Source organism: Talpa occidentalis, unplaced genomic scaffold (genome assembly GCF_014898055.3).
Source record: "Talpa occidentalis isolate TD23 unplaced genomic scaffold, MPIMG_talOcc4v2.1 talOcc4.3, whole genome shotgun sequence".
Taxonomy (NCBI): Eukaryota; Metazoa; Chordata; class Mammalia; order Eulipotyphla; family Talpidae; genus Talpa; species Talpa occidentalis.
The window spans coordinates 83,767,825-83,789,566 of record NW_023603184.1 but is presented as its reverse complement, the minus strand read 5'-3'; the positions used below and the strand labels follow the sequence as shown (position 1 = coordinate 83,789,566).

At 34.6% G+C, this 21,742-nt stretch overlaps 1 protein-coding gene across 3 annotated transcripts in view; it reads right to left on the bottom strand.

Annotated features, from left to right (window-relative positions):
- EPC2 (enhancer of polycomb homolog 2) overlaps nt 1-21,742 on the bottom strand; it is a 104,019-nt gene that overhangs the window by 8,236 nt on the left and 74,041 nt on the right. For 2 of the 3 annotated variants that reach the window (XM_037523306.2, XM_037523307.2), the window contains exons 4-10: nt 21,269-21,475; nt 15,490-15,638; nt 14,790-14,922; nt 12,470-12,661; nt 7,871-7,960; nt 6,270-6,415; nt 5,822-6,165 (exon numbers count right to left, since the gene is read on the bottom strand). In XM_037523306.2, the coding sequence (XP_037379203.1) occupies nt 5,822-6,165; nt 6,270-6,415; nt 7,871-7,960; nt 12,470-12,661; nt 14,790-14,922; nt 15,490-15,638; nt 21,269-21,475 (1,261 nt within the window). The remainder of the gene's footprint in view (nt 1-5,821; nt 6,166-6,269; nt 6,416-7,870; nt 7,961-12,469; nt 12,662-14,789; nt 14,923-15,489; nt 15,639-21,268; nt 21,476-21,742) is intronic. The other variant, XM_054699719.1, reaches the window with a different exon arrangement.

The following is a 21,742-nucleotide window of genomic DNA, read 5'->3' as shown; positions in this document are numbered from 1 at the left end:
GGAAACCAAAATCCCAAGACTTAATCCAGATTATTCAAATTAATGATCAGTGTTATCTACTTTTCTAAAATTTAGGTTGACTTTGGGGGCTCCCTGATGACCTAGGGGTTAAGTCTCAGTGTTAACACCAGCTAAAGCCTGAGTTCGATCCAGGGCCAGGGAGCTAATGCACATGGTGCAGCAGACCTCTCCGGTCTTGCCCATTGGAGTTCTCCTCAGCAGTGTTTCAGTGGATCTGCCTGTTCTGCTCCCCACTATGTCTCTGGTGAATCCTCTCAGCTGCCCCCCACACCTCTGGCCTACACTCCAGTTCTTGCATGCATAAATCAATCTTTAAAAAACCCTGACTTTAACAATGTAACATAGTTGTTTTTAAAATTCATTTTTTTCCTCTTCCTCCTTATCACAAACTCAGTATATTTATACCCATTCTTGATATCTACCTCTTACTTTACTATGTTCTGTGCTTTGAAGTAAGCTGATGTTCTAGAGACACAATTTTATGGGGCATTATTTAGTAATTTTTCAGCACTTTGGCCAAAAAAAGTCATGAAATTTGTAAATACTGGCTTAGACCAAGTTTTCATAGTTTACTGAATAAACCCTAATGTGATAGTAAAGATCATCTAAAAATCAAAATGCATATATTATTTAGCATTTCTTTATTGAGAAGAGGCCTTTGGTATAAAAAATTTAGAGTAACAATGCTAATCACATGCAAATTTTTGTTTTGTTTTGACTGGAGGTGGGGAGATCCTATTTTAAGCCTTTGTGGTTATACTGAGGAGTCAGGTGTAAATCCACATAAACCACAAGAGTGATTCTGAGGACAAATCTTGCAAACCTTGAAAGCTGACACTTTCAGTCCATGTTTATACCCCTCATATAACGAAAAGCTCATGACAGCTGCTAAAGGCAGATTAACAAACACACTACAATACTGGGGCTAGGGAGAGTGGAAAGAAGGGGTGATGTGAGGAATGAGAGAGTGAGGGGGAGGGCCAAGAAGGAAAAAAAGAGATATGATAAAGAAAACAGACTAAAGATCCATTTGATGCCTGACACTCAAGCTAAGTAGTTAAAAATGAAATTTTACTGTTTCCCTTAGCAGTCAAACTAAAATCTTTCAATTCCTAAAGTCTGAATCCCATTCTCATCTTTGGAAGCAACCCAACACCTGCCCCACATGACACCCTCCCATACTTCTAAGTATTTTCCACTAGTTATTAAAATATAATTTTATCTATCCTAAAACATTTGTGCATGCAAACATTTTATGGCAGTTTAAGAAAGAATAAGCAGACAAGCTGGAAAAAATTTAAAGTCAGGCATTTTTCTTGGAAAACTGTCCAACATGCTGACATTGGTAAAGTTATTTGAAGCTGGTCAAAAAAGCTATTGGTATGTATCTTTTCAATATACTAAGACAAATAAGAAATGAAAAAAATGTTAATTTGCAACCATGTACTGGTCAAAACCAAAATTAAATGTAAATTCATCCTGTTCTTCAAATCTGAACAAGCAAAGCTACATTTAGATGTGAAATGTATTTTCTTGGGATCTGGATTTAAGAACATCATTTCAAAAGAAGTTAATGAAATACCGGACTTTCAAATTACTAAAAATGTTACAATAATTTATAAAAGTGTGCAGTATTTGTCATGTGCTGCAAACTCCTTGAAGGTAAGGATTATTGCCTTGTAAAACTTGCAACATTTAAACACTTAACACACTGCTTTGCATATAACTTCCTAAATAATTACTTACAAAATTATTTTTCTTGGTTATTCACTTGCCACATTCAACCCAATCTATCTTTTCTCTCTGATTCTATTGTAAAGAATTTCTCTGTTCCGAAAATATAGCTTGGGGGACCTCCCTGGTGGCGCTGGGGTTAAAGACACAGTGCTATCAACCTATCACCAGCCACTGAAACAAGTTTGATCCCCATCCAGGGAGCTACCCACATGGTGCAGCAGATTTCTCCTGTCGTGCCAGCTGCTCCCCTCAGTAGTGTATTTGAGTATATCTGCTTGTTCTGCTCCTCACTCTTTCTGGTGAATCCTCTCGTCCCTCACAGCTCTGGCCTACACCCCAGTTCTTGTATGCATAAATAAATAAATCTTTAAAAAAATATACATACACCTTTATTTTACTGAAGTGTTAAGTCACGTTGCTTTAAAATGAAATCTTTAGTTTTAGTTCTTCTAATACCTAGGTTAATTTCAATCTGCTTTCATTTAAGCATGATATTGAAAAGAGAAATTTGAATACATTTAGGACACAGGGTTATCACTTGAAAAACATTAACTGGGTTATTAACAACATAAAAGTAAGAAAATCTTTGCTTCTAGTTCTAGTTTTTAAGAACTACAGCAAGTCCTAGTTTTTAAGAACTAAGGAAACTGATACAAAAAGTATTACCGTCAAGTATAATAGGTTTCTATTTCAGATTAAATTTGCCTTTATATGCTGGGATTCCCAGATGTGAAACAGAAAATTCACTATTCATAGTTTTGATAGTTCAGTGATATTCTCGCCAGTTAAAATGTTACTATTAAAGACACACCTGCTGCTCCTATGACCAAGTCCACTAAGAATAAACAGAAGGCAAAGTGAGAAAGACACAAAAATTAAAAGAAACCAAACACATGATGATGGAATTCTTTTGTATATGTCCATCAAAATTTAAATACAATTTTGTAAAAACTCCTACATCCTTACATCCTTCAGGTACAGAAAGGGATTTCTATCAATATTAACTGAATTGTAATAGAATCCACTTAAAATTATCTAACCAGATCTGAGAAAATTATGTAATGAATATAACGAAATTGCCATGGCTTTTACAAAAATGCTGTTAAAAGATGTGTCTCATACATTTATATACTCATGCCTAATATTTTGAAGCAAAAGTTTGTTAAAAACAAACCTTATGCCTCACAGAGGTGAAATAAACTTCAATCAAAATTCTTTAGTAATAAATAAATAAATATGTATTTGACAGACTCAATTTAAAAACATGGATTCTAACGTAACTTAGTTTGTGCTTAAGCCTTGAAATTTTCAAGGGACAAAATGAATGGTACTATCCTGAGAGTACTAAAAAAACAGGAAAATGTCCACAAATCAACACAGTGTTCAAGTAGTAGGGGAAAAGCAAAAATTAAAAAATTGCATTGTCTATATTAATATCATACATTTGTAATTTAAGTTTCCTGAGAAAGGCACACATGCCCAAGACAATACCATAAATGCTTATTTTTATGCCAATGCATGGTAGTGTCATATAATTCTAGGGATGATTATTATGGTATTATTTAAGTCACACTAAGCTATATTATGGACCAACACATACAGAATATTGATGATACAATAACATATGCACCATATATTATATATTTTCTGGAAAGAGTCAAGTCATATAGATTTGGAATTTATTGGGAATGTGTAGTAGAAAGCTGCAAATATCTGGCCATATTTGAAAAGGAAAACAGTAAAATCATTTTTTTATATGGCAGAGAAGAAGCTCAATCTAAGGTCAATTGTAACTATAAATTATCTACATAGATTTTTTAAACTCTCTTTTGGCAAAAATTACCTTTATAATTTTTGGTTTCATAATTTGAGTTCACTTAAAATAATCTGAACAATATTTTGGAGTTGGTTGAAAGAAAGATATTGCAACAGGGTGGTCCCCAGGAAAGGGGGAGGTTCCCTGCCCCACCCAAGGGAGGGTGGAGCTGAGCAGGAAGAGAAGAAGCTGCAGAAGAGACTGAGGAAGGAAGCAGGATGGAGCCAGGAGACCTGGAGGAGGCGCATGGAGCCTAGAGACACGTAAAGAAACTGCGCTTGTCTTTTGGTCGTGGACTGGGTGACACAGATGTGGGTGAGACCTGTGGGGAGGTGACAATGGCAGCTTTTATCTTGATGTTGATTTTGCTCTTTTCCTTCCGGGCTTGTCTGGTTGTTTGTGACCCTTTTCTGTGGGTCCCCACTGGAAGATGCTTTAGACTTGTAGCAGGCTTTGGGGCCTTGTTCTGGGCCGATCCCATATGGATGGACTTTTACCCACGAGGGGACGGGTAATTTGGGTGCTTCATTTAGAAACTAGACTCTTTGCCTTACCTGTATTGTTTCCTAGTTGTATTAAAGTTCCTTCCCATTAAAGTCTCATATGTTTTGTGTTGATGCGGCGGATGGCAGAACCCATTTAGAATAGGCAGGTTTGCGGGGCTTGGGCTACCCCTCTCCCTGTCCTATAACAATTTGACCTAATATTCACCAACTTCCTACTATCTTTAGATTTCTAAGAATCCTACCAAATCATATTAGGTTTTTATTCCTTTCAGCTTCAAAAGCTCAGTAAACTTCACAGATTCATGAACTTTATATAACGGGATGCCATATTCCTTACCTAGGTTTGTCTAGGAGAAAATTAACCAACTAATTTGGAGAAATGATATGCCAACTTCCAATCATTCAAACCAATCCAATTTTCCATTACAACCTTTGAACAGATATGTCTAAGTCAAATGTGAAAATAAGCAGTTCAGTAACTTAAAAAGAGTGAACACTACTGAGTCCAAATTTCAAGCTAAAATGATTTTAAATCACTTAAAAAAGTTTAACATAATTTCACCAACAAATGCACCATCCAGGAAACAATTTAGAAATACACGTTTTACAGAAAGTAAAGATAGCAACAGTGTCAGTAAGTTAAGCCACACCTTGCTGTGTCTCTGGACACCATGCATTATTTGCAATGTGTACATTATAAAGATAGATTTATAAATTACACACACTTGTATACATGATAAAGAAAACTACTGAAAACAAATCAAATTGCATTTTAGATACTCTTGATATTATAAATTATTTACAATATACAGGTAATAAAAATACTGAATTGATCACAATGTCTCTTAATGAAAAAATTTTTTTCCAATCTCAATTATAGTATTATTACATAAAAATTACAACTATTGGGCCTCCCCGGTGGCGCAGCGGTTGAGCGCTGGGTTGCGAAGCTGCCCGCGGCCTCTGTGGCGCCGGTTCGATCCCCGGCTGCTCCCCGGCCACCGGAGGAGGATCCCACATGGTGCGCAGACCTCTCCTGCCACCCGCTGCTCCCCTCAGCAGTGTACTTCAGCCCTTCTGCCTGCTCTGCTCCCCGCTCTGGCTCTGGTGAATTCTCTCACCCTCCCGCGCTTCTGACTGTACCCAGTGCATGTATAAACAAAACAAACAAATATAATAAATAAATAAATAAATAAATAAATAAAAACATGCCTCTATAAAAAAAAAAAAAAAACTAAAAAAAAAAAAAATTATAAAAAAAAAAAAAAAAAAAAATTACAACTATTCATAAGGAACCTCTTAAAAACTCATTTTTCAGAGAGATAGATTTCAAAAGTGCTGTCAAGAAGCAATGCTTACATTTAAGCAAAGTTGACACACAAAACCGAAAAACTTCCTTAACAAAAGCAGACAGTATTGTGCTGATTATCTGGTAGCAACTTATAACCATTCTGCCCACAGAGAATACCCTCCACATTCTGCTACACATTCACCACACACCCAAACACATTGAAAATATGTCAGCATTTTGTCAGTTAGCACATTTCTGTTAATATGTGAATCACAATAATAGGGTTGAGTTTCTCAGGTTGGGAAAAAGAAAACGTAGTAAATCGAGCTTCTTTCCTAGTGGGATTACAAAATAAGCTTTTAGAATTTACCATGAGGGTTTACTTAGTAGATAATGACAATTAGGGAGAAAAGATTATCAGGAAATGCTTTTAACATAGTGCTAGCTTACCTGATATGCCATTCTTGCTGGTGTTCAATAAAGCTACAGATGCTGCAGAAACTCTTTTATTGTTCACAGTCTGCCCTGGTTTTCTTGAGGTACATTCTTCACTATCACTGTCCTGTAAATTTAGTAGCCTTGGCTGGAAACACTGTAGTCGACATGATCTGATATTGCTTAATATTTCAGAAAGGGACAGTCTATTTTCACAATGTTTACTGGAAGCATTGGTCCGAGAGAAATTAGAAGAAAAGTCTATGGTTTGGGAAGAGCTTGAAAAACCATTCAGCATTTCAGGATCTATCTGTTTTAGGATCGGGTCATGTTCTGTGGCTATTCGGTCCATTATGACCCTGAAAGGCAATATAAAACCAAATTATTACCTGGAAGAACTCAACATTTTCTCTATACCTTTCCTTTTAACTTAACAAAAACCCAAGTCAAAATAAAAGTTTACCTTCCACCTCTGCCAATCCGTCTCCTTGCAAATCCTATACATCTTCGTGGTACTGTGAGTGTTGTAAGGCAATGCCTATATCTCAGCTTATCTAAATCTGCCAATTCTGAGTTTTCAAAAGAATGGGTAGCTTGGTCCAAACGAGGCTACAAAGAAAGAAAAGAAAGTTAAAACTCATGGAGTAAATCTGAAATGAAGAAAACTTAAAGCATGATAAAAATGAAGTGTACAGTATTAGCAGAACAATTATAATTTAGATATTAAACTATAAAATTGGGGTTTAAGTGATATTAACCAGGTAAAAAGTTTTATAAAATTGAATCAAAAGTTCACTCACCAAAGTAACTCAAACTGAAATTAGTTTGTAAACATAAATACATTTAGGGTTAAAAGAAAGCTATATTGAAGAATAATAGTCTAACATTTAGGTAAAAGTAAAGATGATGTCATTAGTAATTTACAGGCTTCCTGTTGAGATAAAATGAAAAGTGAATTTTTTTGGACTAAAAATAATACTTCAAAGGCATACATGGGTCAGGCTGACACATCCTCTTTTAAGAATATACAGTACAATTGTCTTTCCATTCCCTTTATCATTCTACTTGTCTGTGTTTTTCCACTCTATCTTCCTTCTTCTAACCAATGTAACTTGCAGGCAACTCCCAAGCTGCCTTACATTAAATACACACACCTCTTGAAGAAGTTGGAAGTGTTGTAAGGCAATGCAGCAAGATAAATCATCTCTATAAGACATATATAAAAATCTATCCTCTTTATTCTATAGTTATACCTTTTCTGAAAATCTGAAGATTGGGTAGATAGTCATTCCCTGATAAAATGCTGCACCAAAATTTGACAGTAGTACAAAGCAATTTCTAAGTGAGCCAAAAAGTTATGAATATAATTATTAGATAAAACATTAACATGAGGGGGCCTCATGTTACGTCTCAGTGCTATCACACTATCACCTCACCCCTGAGGCCTAAGTTTGATCCCCAGCCAGGAAGCTAACCCACACATAGCGCAGCAGACCTCTCCTGTCTCACCAGCTGCTCCCCTTAGTAGAATATTTCACTTGATCAATCTGTTCTGCTCCCCACTCTGCCTTTGGTGAATCCTCTCACCCCTCATGCTTCTGGTCTATACCCCAGTTCTTCTATGCATAAATAAATAATTTTAAAATTAACATGAGAGAAATTTAAAAATGATTCCTTTGTATTTGATACTTCCTGGGTATGTATTCACAAGACTGGCTTGCCTAATAGGAAATGCCAATAAACAATCAGAAATAGCAAAAGTTCAACTAGGGATTTTGGTGGTACCAAACTCTAGCAATGACATAGTAATTTTATTGACTACTGAATCCATAAAGTCCAAAATGAAATTAGATTTCTAATATATGGGAAATTATCAATTTCCAAGCAAAGATTCTGATACCTTTTGAAAGAACCAAGTACTTTAGAGCATCTTTATTGGTATCTGCATGGAGATATAAAAAAATGTGATGGACTTCTCACTTTTAGATCAAGACTAAGTCACCCTGACATGAGTTACCTGTTAATTCCAGTTCACAAAAACACCACAAAAAATAAATTTCTTACAGCGTAATACTGGCATCCTGCCCGCCTCCTGAAAGCACAGGGACCATCAGGATCATTTTCTTCTTCGGGTTCTGATACTGGGGATGGTACCTAGAAAAAAGAGATATGAATCAATCTATTTAGATATTATGAAAAGTCAATAAATTTTTGTTATGGTCTAAAATCAGAATCTGATCACAAACAGTAAACCACCCCCATGTTACCTACAGTATGCAGTGAATTTCCCAAAACATATGAAGACTAGCAAAAATGTTCTGTAGTTAAACAGTTATCTTTTATGGCTTGTTTCCTGGAGGTAAGTTAACAGAGAATGACTTACTTGCTTCTGAACATGTAAATGGCTTTAAACTTAAGATGTGGTATTGTTTTATAGATCTCACTTATATTTTGGAAGTAATGTGTGTGGCTATAAATATTTCATAGAAACTTTATCTTTCTATAATAAACCATGAAACCAGTAGTTTATTTTTTTTTAGCATTTATTCATTCATTCATTCCAAGCACTGGGCACAGTGTCAGAGGCGCGAGAGGGTGAGAGAATTCACCAGACTCAAAGCAGGGAGCAGAGCAGGCAGAACGACCGAAGTACACTGCTGAGGGGAGCAGCGGGCAGCAGGAGAGGTCTGTGTACCATGTGGGACCCACCTCCGGTGGCCGGGGAGCAGCCGGGGATCGAACCAGCGCTGCAGAGGCTGAGGGCAGCTTCGCAACCCAGAGCTCAACTGCTGCGCCACCGGGGAGGCCATGAAACCAGTAGTTTAAAACGACTTATAAATAGCCCTTCTTTCCAAGAAAGTCACAAAAGTGCCCCTTATTTCCTTAGTTTTGTAATTACTTTCTAAACTTAGAAGTAGAAAATTAAAACACAAAAGACATGTTAATGGTAACCAAACTGGTTGCAGAGAGAAGTGACAAGCCCACCACCTAATATCAAAGAGTACACAAACACTTCGAAAAATCTGTCACATACTAAAAAGCATTCTGCCTGGAACCATGTGACAGTAAGCCAAATATCCCTTTATAAAATGAGTGGGCCCTAGGGCAGCGCTGATACATTACAGCACACTTTATATATGTCATAACAGATTAAATAATGCACAAATAAACTCTGATACGGTAGGGAAATAACATGGTTTACATAAATTTCTAACCATGATGGTTAAAATAAAAAAAAGTTTTGGTACTTAAGTTTCAATTGTCTGGCAATTTCATTTTGGAACACATTTCTTATTCTGACAATGTTGGCTCAAACATATTTACTTGCAAATTTTGAACCTCACAAATCCCTCCCCTTCCTAATTTGAGAGGAAAAATATATTCTCTAAATTATTTCCAAACTGTGGTAATTAACACTGAAAAGGGTCATCCAGGGAAAAAAGGCATTTGTTCGAGGTTCCAATACACCTCCACCAACCCTACAGCAAGAGACACAGAAACAGCAACCTGGGGCTGATTTTTCTCCTGGGGAAACAAGCCCCAAACCTGAAACCTGCTATTTTAAAGGAAATCCCAAATGTGAATTTTACTCTTTGGTTTCTCTGCAAATTGTCTATCTCTTCTACAACACACAAAGAAGTGTCAAAACAAAATCCCAGAATTTCTTTATATAAAGCATATCACTCCTTCCTCCCAATCACCATTCCCCAGAAACAGATTACAGGATTTAGTCAGAAACAGAGGAAGACAGAGCTACTACTAAGAGAATCAGAAGCATGAAGAAGAAGAAACAGTGTTTAGTTCTGCTCTCGTGCAATTAGCTGGGTAAGTCTGGTTAAAATGTTTGTTACCTTAAGCATATGATTATTTTAATGATTCTTTTAGCAATAAAATCCTGACTTTGTAAAGACTGTAAATAGCTGCCTCACTGAATGATGTCCAACTGTAAGTAAATGCTTACTTATTCCTTAGCAACATGGGCTACCACTGCAAAAATTAACAAGACTTTGATATACGAACTCACGGAAACCTAAAAGTTTCAAAATGCAATTATCATATTGTCATATCGGTGACAATATGAATAAACAGAAAACTTTATAAATAGTAGTGACGATCTCTAAATGCATGAGATGCACACAGGACCAGTAGGCTGAGTGTGTCCTAATATCAGGATGGATGGACTGATTATAGCAATAACGAAAATTTCCTACAGGTCCCAGTATCCTGTGGCATCATTCTTAAAGGATCAGGAATGTATAGCAAACCTTTTAGACTGTCATTAGAACCTCTAATATAAAGCTAACCTGCATACATGTATCTAACCATGCCATAATCTTACTTAAAACTGCTTAATAATTTCCTAGTATGTATAATGAAGATAGAGGCATTTGCCCTCTGGCTAACACTGTAGGCATCATTTGTTTACCCTCCCTTCCTTCTCTTTGTGTTCTCTGTTCCAGCAACACAACTTCTAGAAGCAGGAAACTTCTAGCAACTTCCTCTAATATACAATCTTCTCTACCAAGAGCTGTTCCCTATACTTTCTATCTGGAAAACTAGCATTAGGACACTATTTTCCTCATTCTTGGAAAATGGTTATCTAATGTCCTGTGGCTATTCAAAGCCTTGTCTGAGTCTAACTGGAAGATCCAATGACAAAAACTAATTTCATTAGTGTTTTCAAGAGCACACTAAACATGAAATTTAATCATATAAATTAAAATGCATATGAATGCTAAAATATTATTTGGGATAAAAAAAATAAATTAATGATACCAGGAAAAAGACAATATATTTTTGTGAAAGGGGACATAATTTATGTAAATGCTATACTTAAATAGTTACAACAATAAATGTTTTATAAACAGTTTTCCTTCTAACCTATCTGTGATGCTGGCTTTTAAAATATTTTTTTCTTTTAAAGCAATAAGCCAAAATGTTAAAATATGACAAAGCTTGTCACAGTATTCTCTTCAGGTTACTTTTACTATATAGAAATGAAAAACAAAAAAACGAAGGTATTGCTAGGTAAGGTGCTAAAGAATACGTATATTTTTAAGCAGATACCTTAATACACAAAATAAAAATTTTGTTTTAAAAACAATACCATGTACAATTAAGATTTTTACACTGCAAACATGTAACTATAAAACTGTTGCAATATAAACCAATAAACTATCTTCACAAGTTAAAACATATATACCAATTGTTCAAAATCTTCAGAATTAAATAGTTATTGCCAAACAAATTAGGAAAATTTACAGTGAAATCTGCAAAATTCAATGCTGATGGAACATGATAAAAAGGGAATTGTTGGTAAATATTTACAATTCTGTAATAATGCCATAAAATATTTTTTATATTTTTTCCATAAAATATCGATAACCCTTGATTTAGTATTCCCATTTAAAATAATCTATTTTATTTTTTTATATAATTCACCTTGCCAAGAGTATCTTTTCATATCTTTACAGATATCCAAATCCTACCCATTAGCTTGCTTTAAAGAGAAGGGAGTCCTGCTCATTTCATCCCCATGTGTCCATGCACACTACCCCAAAAAAGGAAAATTATGTGGGTTAGCTTTTTGTCATCTTAATTAGGCCACATATATTTAATAATTGATGCTTTAGAGGAGGACATATAATAATCAGGCAAAGACTAAGAACTTGAAACATATAATGCAGACATATCACTATACTTTGATTCTAGAACACCAAGGTCAAAACATCAGATAAAGTAATTTTCAACAGGGTCAAATAAAAATTCATAAACTATTACTTTGTTTTATTTTGAAGTATTGTATACTATTTGTTGGAAGAATTTTTTTTTTTTTTAAGATTTATTTTTTTATGCATACAAGAGCTGGGGTACAGGCCAGAGATGCGGGGGGGGGGGGGGGGCGGGGCGGGGCGGTGAGAGGATCCACCAGAGACAGAGTGGGGAACAGAACAGGCAGACTGACCGAAATACACTGCTGAGGGGAGCAGCGGGTGAGTCAGGAAAGGTCTGCTGTGCCATGTGGGTTGCTCCCTGGCCAGCCGGGGATTGAACTTGCGCTGCAGAGGCTGCGCATTGCTTCATAGTGCGGTGCTTAACCCTTGTGCCACCAGGGAGGCCCCTAGGTGTTTGATTTAGGAGAGGATTCAGGTAGTCCAGATTCAGTGGTCAAGATATTTTCACAATAATATCTAATTATTACTCCATAATTACATCTCTATTATTGTAATGATGTGCCACAGCCACGATTAGCCAAATATGATGTAAATTACCCCACTTTTTGTTTCCTCCTTAACAAAGTGCTGTATTTATTGGTGGTGAAATGAGTATATTCTTTATTATACTTTAAGTTGTTAGTAATTACTTCTTTTACTGGGTATGACACTTTTCCCCCTAATAATTTACTTTAAATATAAAAAAAAAAAATGCTTATTTTTATAAAAGGGAAAGGTGAAAACTATCTAAATGCTCCATACAAGAATTCTACCCAAATGATGGAAAATAACAGACAGCAAATACCATTTTAGTGTCTAGATAAAGTGAAAATATTTATGCTATAACATTAAGAAAGCAAAAATCAAAACTCTAAAATGTCATTATGTTTTAAAGTAAATATAAAAGACTAGAAGGAAATGTCTTTAAAAATAGTTTTAAAATAAGCACCTGTGGAAATTCATCTTCATCTGAGCTGTGAAAGTCATATTGCTTAATGTCACTCTTATTGATCACAGGCAATGTCTCAGGAGTGGGCTGCTGAGATGTTATCAAAACCTCTGCTTTAGGCTTCTTTGGGTACTTCTTCTTTTGACGAACCACATCAGAAGCCTCTTCTTTCAAAGACAAATGATGAGGGTGCTGTTTACATGACGATTTTCCCCCCAAAAGGAAGAAATAAAAATCATTTTAGAAATCATGAAAACTAGACTGCTCTTTGAAAAACAAACATTTTGACTCAGGAAGTGATTTTATTTACTATTTTTAATATGCAAAAATTATGTGATCATAAACTGAAAAATGTTTTACTTTCTTCAAGTTATGTTAAAATAATTACGGTATTTAAATTTGCTTTTTATACTGTTATTAATATTTATACTAAAAAGTTAGTGATTTTTTTTAAAAATTGCTCTATCATTCAATCTAGCAATTAAAAAGTATTCAATTCAATGTTAATTTCATTTCAATCCACTGTACTAATGTTGAAAAGTAATAATTATTTAAAAAATTACTTGAATTAGATTATGAATTCATTAACAATTCTACACTTATTTCCAGTTTTTAAAACTGTCCATGGCAGGTAATTTTTTTCAGAGTTAGCTCATTACCTGAAAAAAACTTCACTTTTTAGAAAGTGAAGAATCTGCTTCAAGTGAACAATAGTCAAACTGTTCTCAAGTACCTCAGAGTTCTGTGGCAGTACTTAGAGGCCATCTGGTAAACTGACTGAACTGATTTCCCCCCCATACCCACCTTACCCACTACCCCTTGCCTCAACAGAGCAGCACTGTTTCTTTCTGTCTTTCCTTTTCATAAATAAGGATCAACTACTTTAAAAAGATTATAAAGGACTATACTAAGCACCAAAGTAGAAGTAAAATAAAAGTGTAAAAATGTTTAGGAAGTTGCACATTTCCCCATGTAGTCCAGATTTTTGTTAAAACTAATTTAGAATCAAAAATGGTACATAAAATGAAAATGCTGCTTAAATACCAAATTTTTTAATAAGATAAAACCTCTTTTCATACAATGGGTATATAGTTATGGCATCAGAACGAAAACCCAACTTCTTAGAAACAACCTATATTTTAATTTAAGGAGGGATGTATGACAAAGTAAATATAGTTATACTGGGATATAGCAATAATGAACGGAACCATATCTCTAAAATTAGGATTTAAATAGGTTGTGTTTTTTTCTTAGAGATGATCTAAAATTAGAATCAATATATAATGAAGGCTTATTCTGTAAGTACTTTTGTGTTGAGATTTTCATATTCTATTCCTATCAGCTATATACCTAGGAAAACCATTGGTTTACATAAAATGGATTTTTAAAAATAACTTACAAAATGACATTCACTGTATTAATAACTTTTCTAGCTACAGAGGCAAGTGATGATTTAAGGGTAATCTGGTCAGTGGCTATGCCTGTGATTAATAAGAAAAACTTTAATTTGAATTGATATATGTTAAAGAAGTTTTCTTGCTCCACATTTTTCCTTGACCTTTAATAATGAACCCATGAAAAATGAGGATTGTATACATTAAAAGATGAATTTCCCACAAACAACCTAAATAACTTTTAAAATCTTGATAAACAGTGAAGCTCTACGTCTAAATACTTCAGTCGATCTGTTTCTTATTTAAATCTAAGCTCCTCAACGGTTTTTATCAATTTTTATACATCTTAACTAGTTAATGTACCAAATGAATACTGAATAAACAAAATTCTTTAGTCTAAAATAATCACTGAGTCTAGCCTTTATTAGAAAGAAATTATGATCCAGGAGATAGAGGACTTTTTCAAATCACTCAAGGTAAAAAGCGATTGATAAATGCTGTTTTGGCAGTGATGACAACACAAAAAATGTTCAATAGTCTTGATGGAGAAAGATTTAATTTTAGATTTCATGACTACCAGTCCAATGCAGGGTTTGCTAAGGCCAGTGATAAAAACTAACATTTATATCCTTATTCGTAGGGAAGCAGACAGCATAGTGCAAAGCACCTGGTCTTTGGTGTCAGATCTGGATTTAAAACCTTGAATTTGCCACTCATTGGCTATATAATCTAGAAATCACACAGAAGTAAACTCTATCTCAAAAGGTTGCTATAAAAATTAAAGTTATTAATATATGTGTAAAAAGTCCTAACGAAGTAAGAATTAAATATTTCTTTCTTAACCAAATTATACTGTGACAACTACAGAAACCGATAGATTGCCTGATCATTATTACCATACAAGCTTCTTCCCAGAGGATATTCACCTTAGTTTTACATTCTTGGACTTTATGATGATTTCCATTATGAAGAGTTGCTGGAGTGGCATATAACTCTTTTTCTGATCTATTGATTTTCACTTCATTAAGGATCTCACCACCATAGTCTCCCAAATGATATCTGGAAAAGGTAATAAAACATATGAAAATGTTGTACAGTTGAAAAATAAATAACAACAACAACAAAAAAAAACCAATAATGCCTTAATTGAGCCATAACTTATCAAACAACCAATAATCAGTTCATTCTTAAGAGAGAAAATGTACAGGAATAAAGAAGCTCATATTTGAGAATTAGTGAAAAAACACAAATAACCAAACAATCTCTACAGTACACAAAGGATGAATTCCTTATATATTTTATATTTTCAAGCACTGGGAAATGTTTAGAATGAATAACTCAGGATCACATAAAATTCTATTGTAAGTCTACTTAATTATGCAGGAAAGTGATTATATAACACATTTTCAAAATGTACTGACACAAAAAAATGTTTTTTATCTAGTGAGAATATAAAATTAAACAGTCCGTTGTCTTAAATTCTGTTTAATAGAAAATTTAATATACAGAATTGTACAAAATGATCTAGGTTCTTTCCTAAGTAAAAATCAATTATGAAAAAAATTAAGTGTTTTTGCCCATTATTTGGCTAAAACTGCTACTACTATACAATAGTAGCAATGTTACCTTTTTTCAACAACTTCTAAAGTTAAGTGCAATAATTCCCGTTTTGTTTTCTCTCTTCTCTTAATCATTTCCAAAATTGTTATGGCTCTACTAAACTCTCGTCTCAGTTTCAACATCTTTTCGTAAGAGGCTTCATCATTCTTACGATTCTATTGGGGGGAAAAAAAAACAATTTTTAAGAATAAACTATCCAATTATACACTTTTCCCATTTCATTCAACAAAATCTTATTGAACCCAAATTCATTCTATAAAAGCAAAATGTTAAATAAAACCTTAACAGCTGACTAAGGCAACCTATTTAACTTGGGAAATATAAATACAAGCAACTATCTTTCAATTGATAGTCAGGAAAAAATGTTGATAGCTACTGGAAAGAATGAATAACAAAGAAAGGATAATTCTAATGTAAACAAATTGTTAAAAGTCTGCCTGAAATAAAACTCAATGTACTGCAAAATCTAGTCCATTCATACTGTAGGAAAGGTATTTTCCAATGACAAATAGTTCTATCAAATAAGGTTGCTTAAAGCCAGCCAAAACCAATCTATCTATGCATACAGCTCTGAAATTGGGTGCTGGGAAGTTCAAAACACTACTATATAAACATTCATAAATACAAGCAATTCTTCACCCCCAAAATTCAGAAATTAGAAAGTGGATAGATATAAAACAACTTAATGAATATTATTATATGCTTTAATATAATAGCACTTCATTCACTGCAGAGTAGAAAAAAGATTCAGTAAAAATTAATTCTTAGAGTATGATTAAGAAGTTTTCACTTTCGGGCCTCCCCTGGTGGCACAGCGGTTGAGTGCTGGGCTGCGAAGCTGCCCACAGCCTCTGCAGCGCCGGTTCGATACCTGGCCGCTGGGCGAGGGTCCCACATGGCGTGCAGACCTCTCCTACCTCCCGCTGCTCCCCTCAGCAGTGTACTTCAGTCCTTCTGCCTGTTCTGCAACCTGCTCTGGCTCTGGGGAATTCTCTCACCCTCCTGCGCTTCTGACTGTACCCAGTGCTTATATAAATAAATAAATAAAATTAAAAAAAAAAAAAAGTTTTCACTCTCAATGTTAGGATGTAACCTGCACCAACTCATGGAGTGAAGCACCATTTAATAACTAGTGAAGGCTTAGCTGTAAAAGCAGCATCTATCTACATATAAAAGTTACTGTAAACAAATGTTTTGTTCAATCAAATAGCTACTCCTTTATATCAGGCATGGAACTACTTGTCTAAAAATAGACCACCACCACCACCCCTCATTACACATATCCAGACAGAGCTGAACTTAAAGCAACCATTTCATCCTGAAGTGATTATTAGGAAAAACCTAAAGGAGCCAGGCTTAATACTGGCAGATTATAATAAAGAAAATAAAAATCGAATGACTGAAAACTTTATTCAATTTTCCCTTTGTACAATTTCAGGCAATTGAAAATTAACCACCACCCATAAAAGATTAAACTAAGTCCCACTGAGACATGCTACACCAAACATTTAAAATTGCTGTTAATAAGTTATCCCTTAATCAAAAGAAAATTAATCCTTTTTTAAACTTGGGTATTATGTGACAAAAGGGAAAATTTAAACCTGGTTTTATGAAATATTTTTTCATAAATAGGTAGCACTAAATAAAACCTTGAAAAAAATAACATTATAAACAACAAATATTAAAATGACCACTCTATACAGGAAATTGCACATGCCCACTTATACTCAATAAATCTTAAAGTTCAGTAAAAGAATGCCAGACATGCAGATTCAATAGATGAGCAATATTAAAAAGCATACCAGCACCTTTTAAGATGGCTCCCTATCCCTCACTAACAATACCTCTGCCAATTCATTTCTTGCTCTTTTTAGACCCAAACAGCTAACTTTTTTCTTTCCCCAGTCCTGTTATTTCTTCTGTATTTTACTTTGAAATTAATTTCAGATGCACAGAAGCTACAAAAAGAATACAAGGAATTCCTATATATCTTCATTCTTTACCCAAAGGTTAATATTTTACATTTGCTTTATCTCTCTCCAAATATATATGTATATACATATTATTATGGACTGAATTTATCATGATCAAAATTCATTATTTTGAAATTCTAACCCTTCGATGTATTTAGAAGTAGGGACTTCAGCAGGTGATTAGATTATGACAGTAGATTTCTCAGGAATGGGTTAGTTTTATAACAGACCAGAGAAGGTTCTCTAAATCCTTCTGCTATATGAGGACACAGCAAAATGTCCTTCTCAGAACCAGGAATTGAGACTTCACCCAGACACCAAATTTGCCAATCCCTGGATTCTGACTTCCCAGCCTCCACAACTGTAATAAAATATTTTTATTTAAACCACCCAGTGTATGGTGTTTTTGTTATAGCACCCCAAATGGACAATACACTTATATTTGTATGTCATAAACACATGTACATATAAATTATTAGTTATTTTTTACTTTGTTGAGAAATAGTTCAATGTATATTTTCTAAAAACAGTACTTTTACATAACTACAGCACAATTACCAAAATCAGGAAATTAACACTGATATAATCTTATATAATTTACAGACTTTAGTCATAATTCACCAATTACCTCACTGGTCTTTTATAGCAACAAACATTTGGTTGTTACACAATTTTTACATATTTCATATTATATAATTTGTTATAAGTATGTATCTAATCTGTTATATAGGTGTTATTAAATTGTTGCTATAAAGGAAATTAATGGGATAATTTTAATTATTAAAATTTATTCAAAACAGTAAATTCTTTTTCCTGGTTTACGGATGTGATTCAGCATTAAAATCTATTTTTTTTTTAAAGATTTATTTATTTATACAAGCACTGGGTACAGTCAGAAGCAAGAGAGGGTGAGAGAATTCACCAGAGTCAGAGCAGAAAGCAGAACAGGCAGACTGACGAAGTACACTGCTGAGGGGAGCAACAGGCGGCAGGAGAGGTCTGCGCACCATTTGGGACCCTCACCCAGCAGCCAGGGATCAAACCGGCGCTGCAGAGACTGCGGGCAGCTTCGCAACCCAGTGCTCAACCGCTGTGCCACTGGGGAGGCCTGATTAAAATCTATTTAATGTTACCTTGATCTAATTTCATATAATTTGGAATAGTTCCTCTGTCTTTCTATGGTGATCATCATTTACATTTTTTTTATTAAAGGACATTTATTTTATTAAAGGCTAACAGGTAGGATTTATGAGGTCAAACACATTAAGTAGATATGCTGATTCAATACCTCAAGAGTATTCTTTAATTTGGGTTTTTTTGATTTTTTTTCAATGATCAACCAGCTATATAACCATTCAAAACATTGAGTTCATACTGACATTTTTTCTATGTTTTTAAAATAGTCCTAGTCAGTCCCTGTATTCAAATCTACTGAGTACTTTTACACCTTTTCCTCAACTGTCTCTGCTGGAAGCTAATGTTTTTCTTCCTCACCCATTTAAATATTGTAGTTCTCTCTACCTATTGCCAAATCTGTAGGGAAGTGGTTGTCAAACTGCTGCATATTAGAATTGTAAATATTTTTATAACCAAGTTGATATATTTACAAGGTGATTGTTAGGTGTCCACCAGACTGAGAAGTACCACCTTGGGAGATTTCTCTCCTGCTTCTGCTGGCCACCCAGAGGGAAAAGGCATACTAGCTAACAGGTGTATTTATGAGGTCAAACACATTAAGTAGATATGCTGATTCAAGACCTCCCAGTCAGTGCATTCAGACATGCTAATGTCTTAAGACTGCCTCACTTAAGAATCCTAAAGTACTTAAGCATTCCCAAATTAAACATTAGTAAAGTGAATTAAAATTAAATCTATATAGCCAAGCAAGTATTTCATAAGTTTTTTACTTTCAGATTTTGCATTAGCTATGTAAGTGTTTTCAAGTATGTGGAAACAGAAAAGGGAGCAGAGAAATTTTGTTAGCAGTATTCATTTTTGCATTACCATGCTTGCCCACCTTCTGAACACCTATGACATGTTCATTATTCACTGCTTCCCCAGTTCTCATTTTGAAACATGGAAGACATTTTTAAGCAGCAATAGTGCATATGTAAGGGTGTTAAGAATAAAAACACAACTGGAAAAGAAAAGACACCACTCCGCAGAGAAAGATGAACGTAACAGACAAGAGAAAGGGCAGAATCAGAAAGTCAGGAAAAAGTAAGACCCATTCACTAAAACAAGTCCATTTCAAAAGATATTGCTAAAAGTCTATTCAGCAATCTGTCTAAATCAATGACATTTCTCAATGGTTCAGATAAAACCTTTCCTTTTCAACATCCAGTAAGGCCATATTTATAAAGATTTCTAATATTTACAAGCTTTTCTCATTCTAGTCTTTTCTAAAGAAGATGTTAAACTTTCTCAAAATTTCTTAGATTGCCTTACTTAACTAAAATGCTAATTGAAAACTCAGCCTGGGTTAGGGAAGTAATCTACACTTGGGAAATACATGAAAAAGTTACAGAAACTCTGTTTGTTAACCAGTAGAAAAGTTTCTCCTAAATATACTATCCTTGGCAGCTGTTACGCATCACAGCTGTTATATTAACAGCTGACAAGGACAAGTTTTCAATGTTAGGAGAAACAGAAATCCACAGAAAAATGTTTTGCCTCCAATTATAATCCCTCATGGTTTTTATATTTTTATGTTCCTAATATTTTGCAAAGTTAGAGAATGTGCTATCATCTATAAAGATTACTGTTAATTATGAGAAATGGAAGAGAATGAAAGCTCCTCTGAAATAATGCATTCCTCTATATCATATCATCCCACAGCATGAGATCCTATTTCTCTTATTTAAAATTCTGGCTCACGCTGCTTCTGAAAACCAGATGGGAACAAGTTCATCTATTTGAAATCAGACATTACTGGCAACTCAGAAAAGGAAAAAAAGACTTCACTGTGTTACTGCTGACTATTGGCAGAAAAGCTTAAAAACAAACCTTTTCCTACTTTCCACAGTAGCAAGAGGCAGTAAAGCCCATTTTTATTTGCAAGAATTATAGTTTCAAAGGAGCTGTAAGCTTGTAAGCTTCCCAAAGGAGATATATATCAAAGGATATGTTATATAGATATCTGTATCTATGCAAAATATATACATATGTATGTATGGTTTACTGAAGCACTCAAAACTTTTCAAGGTACATAAAGGTATTTCCTGTTAGCACTTTCAACTGCAAATCTAAAAGTGTGATCAGTACATTTACAGGGCCTCCCTGATGGCACAAGGGGTTAAGACGCAACCTATGAAGCAATCCGCAGCCTCTACAGCATGAGTTCGATCCCCGGCCAGCCAGGGAGCAAGCCACATGGAGCAGACCTCTCCTGTCTCGCCCACTGCTCCCCTCAGCAGTGTACTTTGGTCAATCTGCCTGTTCCATTCCCCACTCTGTCTCTGGTGAATCCTCTCACCACCCTCAGGCCTCTGGCCTATACCCGATCTCTTGTATGCACAAATAAAATAAATCTTTTTAAAAAAGTACATTTATAAAGGGCATTGATAAACACTGTAAACAACTGGCCAATAGAAGCTACTGAAAAGCAAGACTTTTTTTAACCCCATTTTTTTAAGTTGAGGTATAACTGACATAAAACATATTAGCTTCAGATTGAATAGCAAAATTTCTAAGATTAAGTTCAACAATGTCATTTGCTCTCATTTGTATTCAAATTACTGAAGCTGGCAGAAAAAAATACTGGCCTTAAATGCAAAGAAGGTACACTCAATTAAAGCTAATCTGTACATTACCTTTCGAGTTTGCATTTTCTCTGTTCTCCTCCGAAAGGCAACATATGGGTCATTGTTGGTAGAGCCATCTCTTTTCTCTTGTTTTATCTGAGGGATGAGGGATGGCCCCCTGCAGTTCTTACGTTTTCTCACCCAGTAGTCATATACAGCTTTAATAAGGTAATCATCTTCATTTAACAGCAGTTTTGCTTCTTGAAGTGTTACAAGCTAAATGAAAAATACAAAATGTCATCAATTGCAATGTCTGAAAGAGAAATCAACAGCTGTATCAATAGGAAAAAAAAGTGATAGGTCCAACAATGATCAGATATGATGACAGAAAACAATTCAATCTAACAAAGGACTTATTAATAAGGATATTATTGAAAAATTAATACTGAGAAGTAGTAAATTCTAATACCTACAATATTTAAGAGCCTGGATAAGTGAGAGTTGGGAAGGCTTGCTTATTCCTCAAACAAGTTTTGGTCTAGA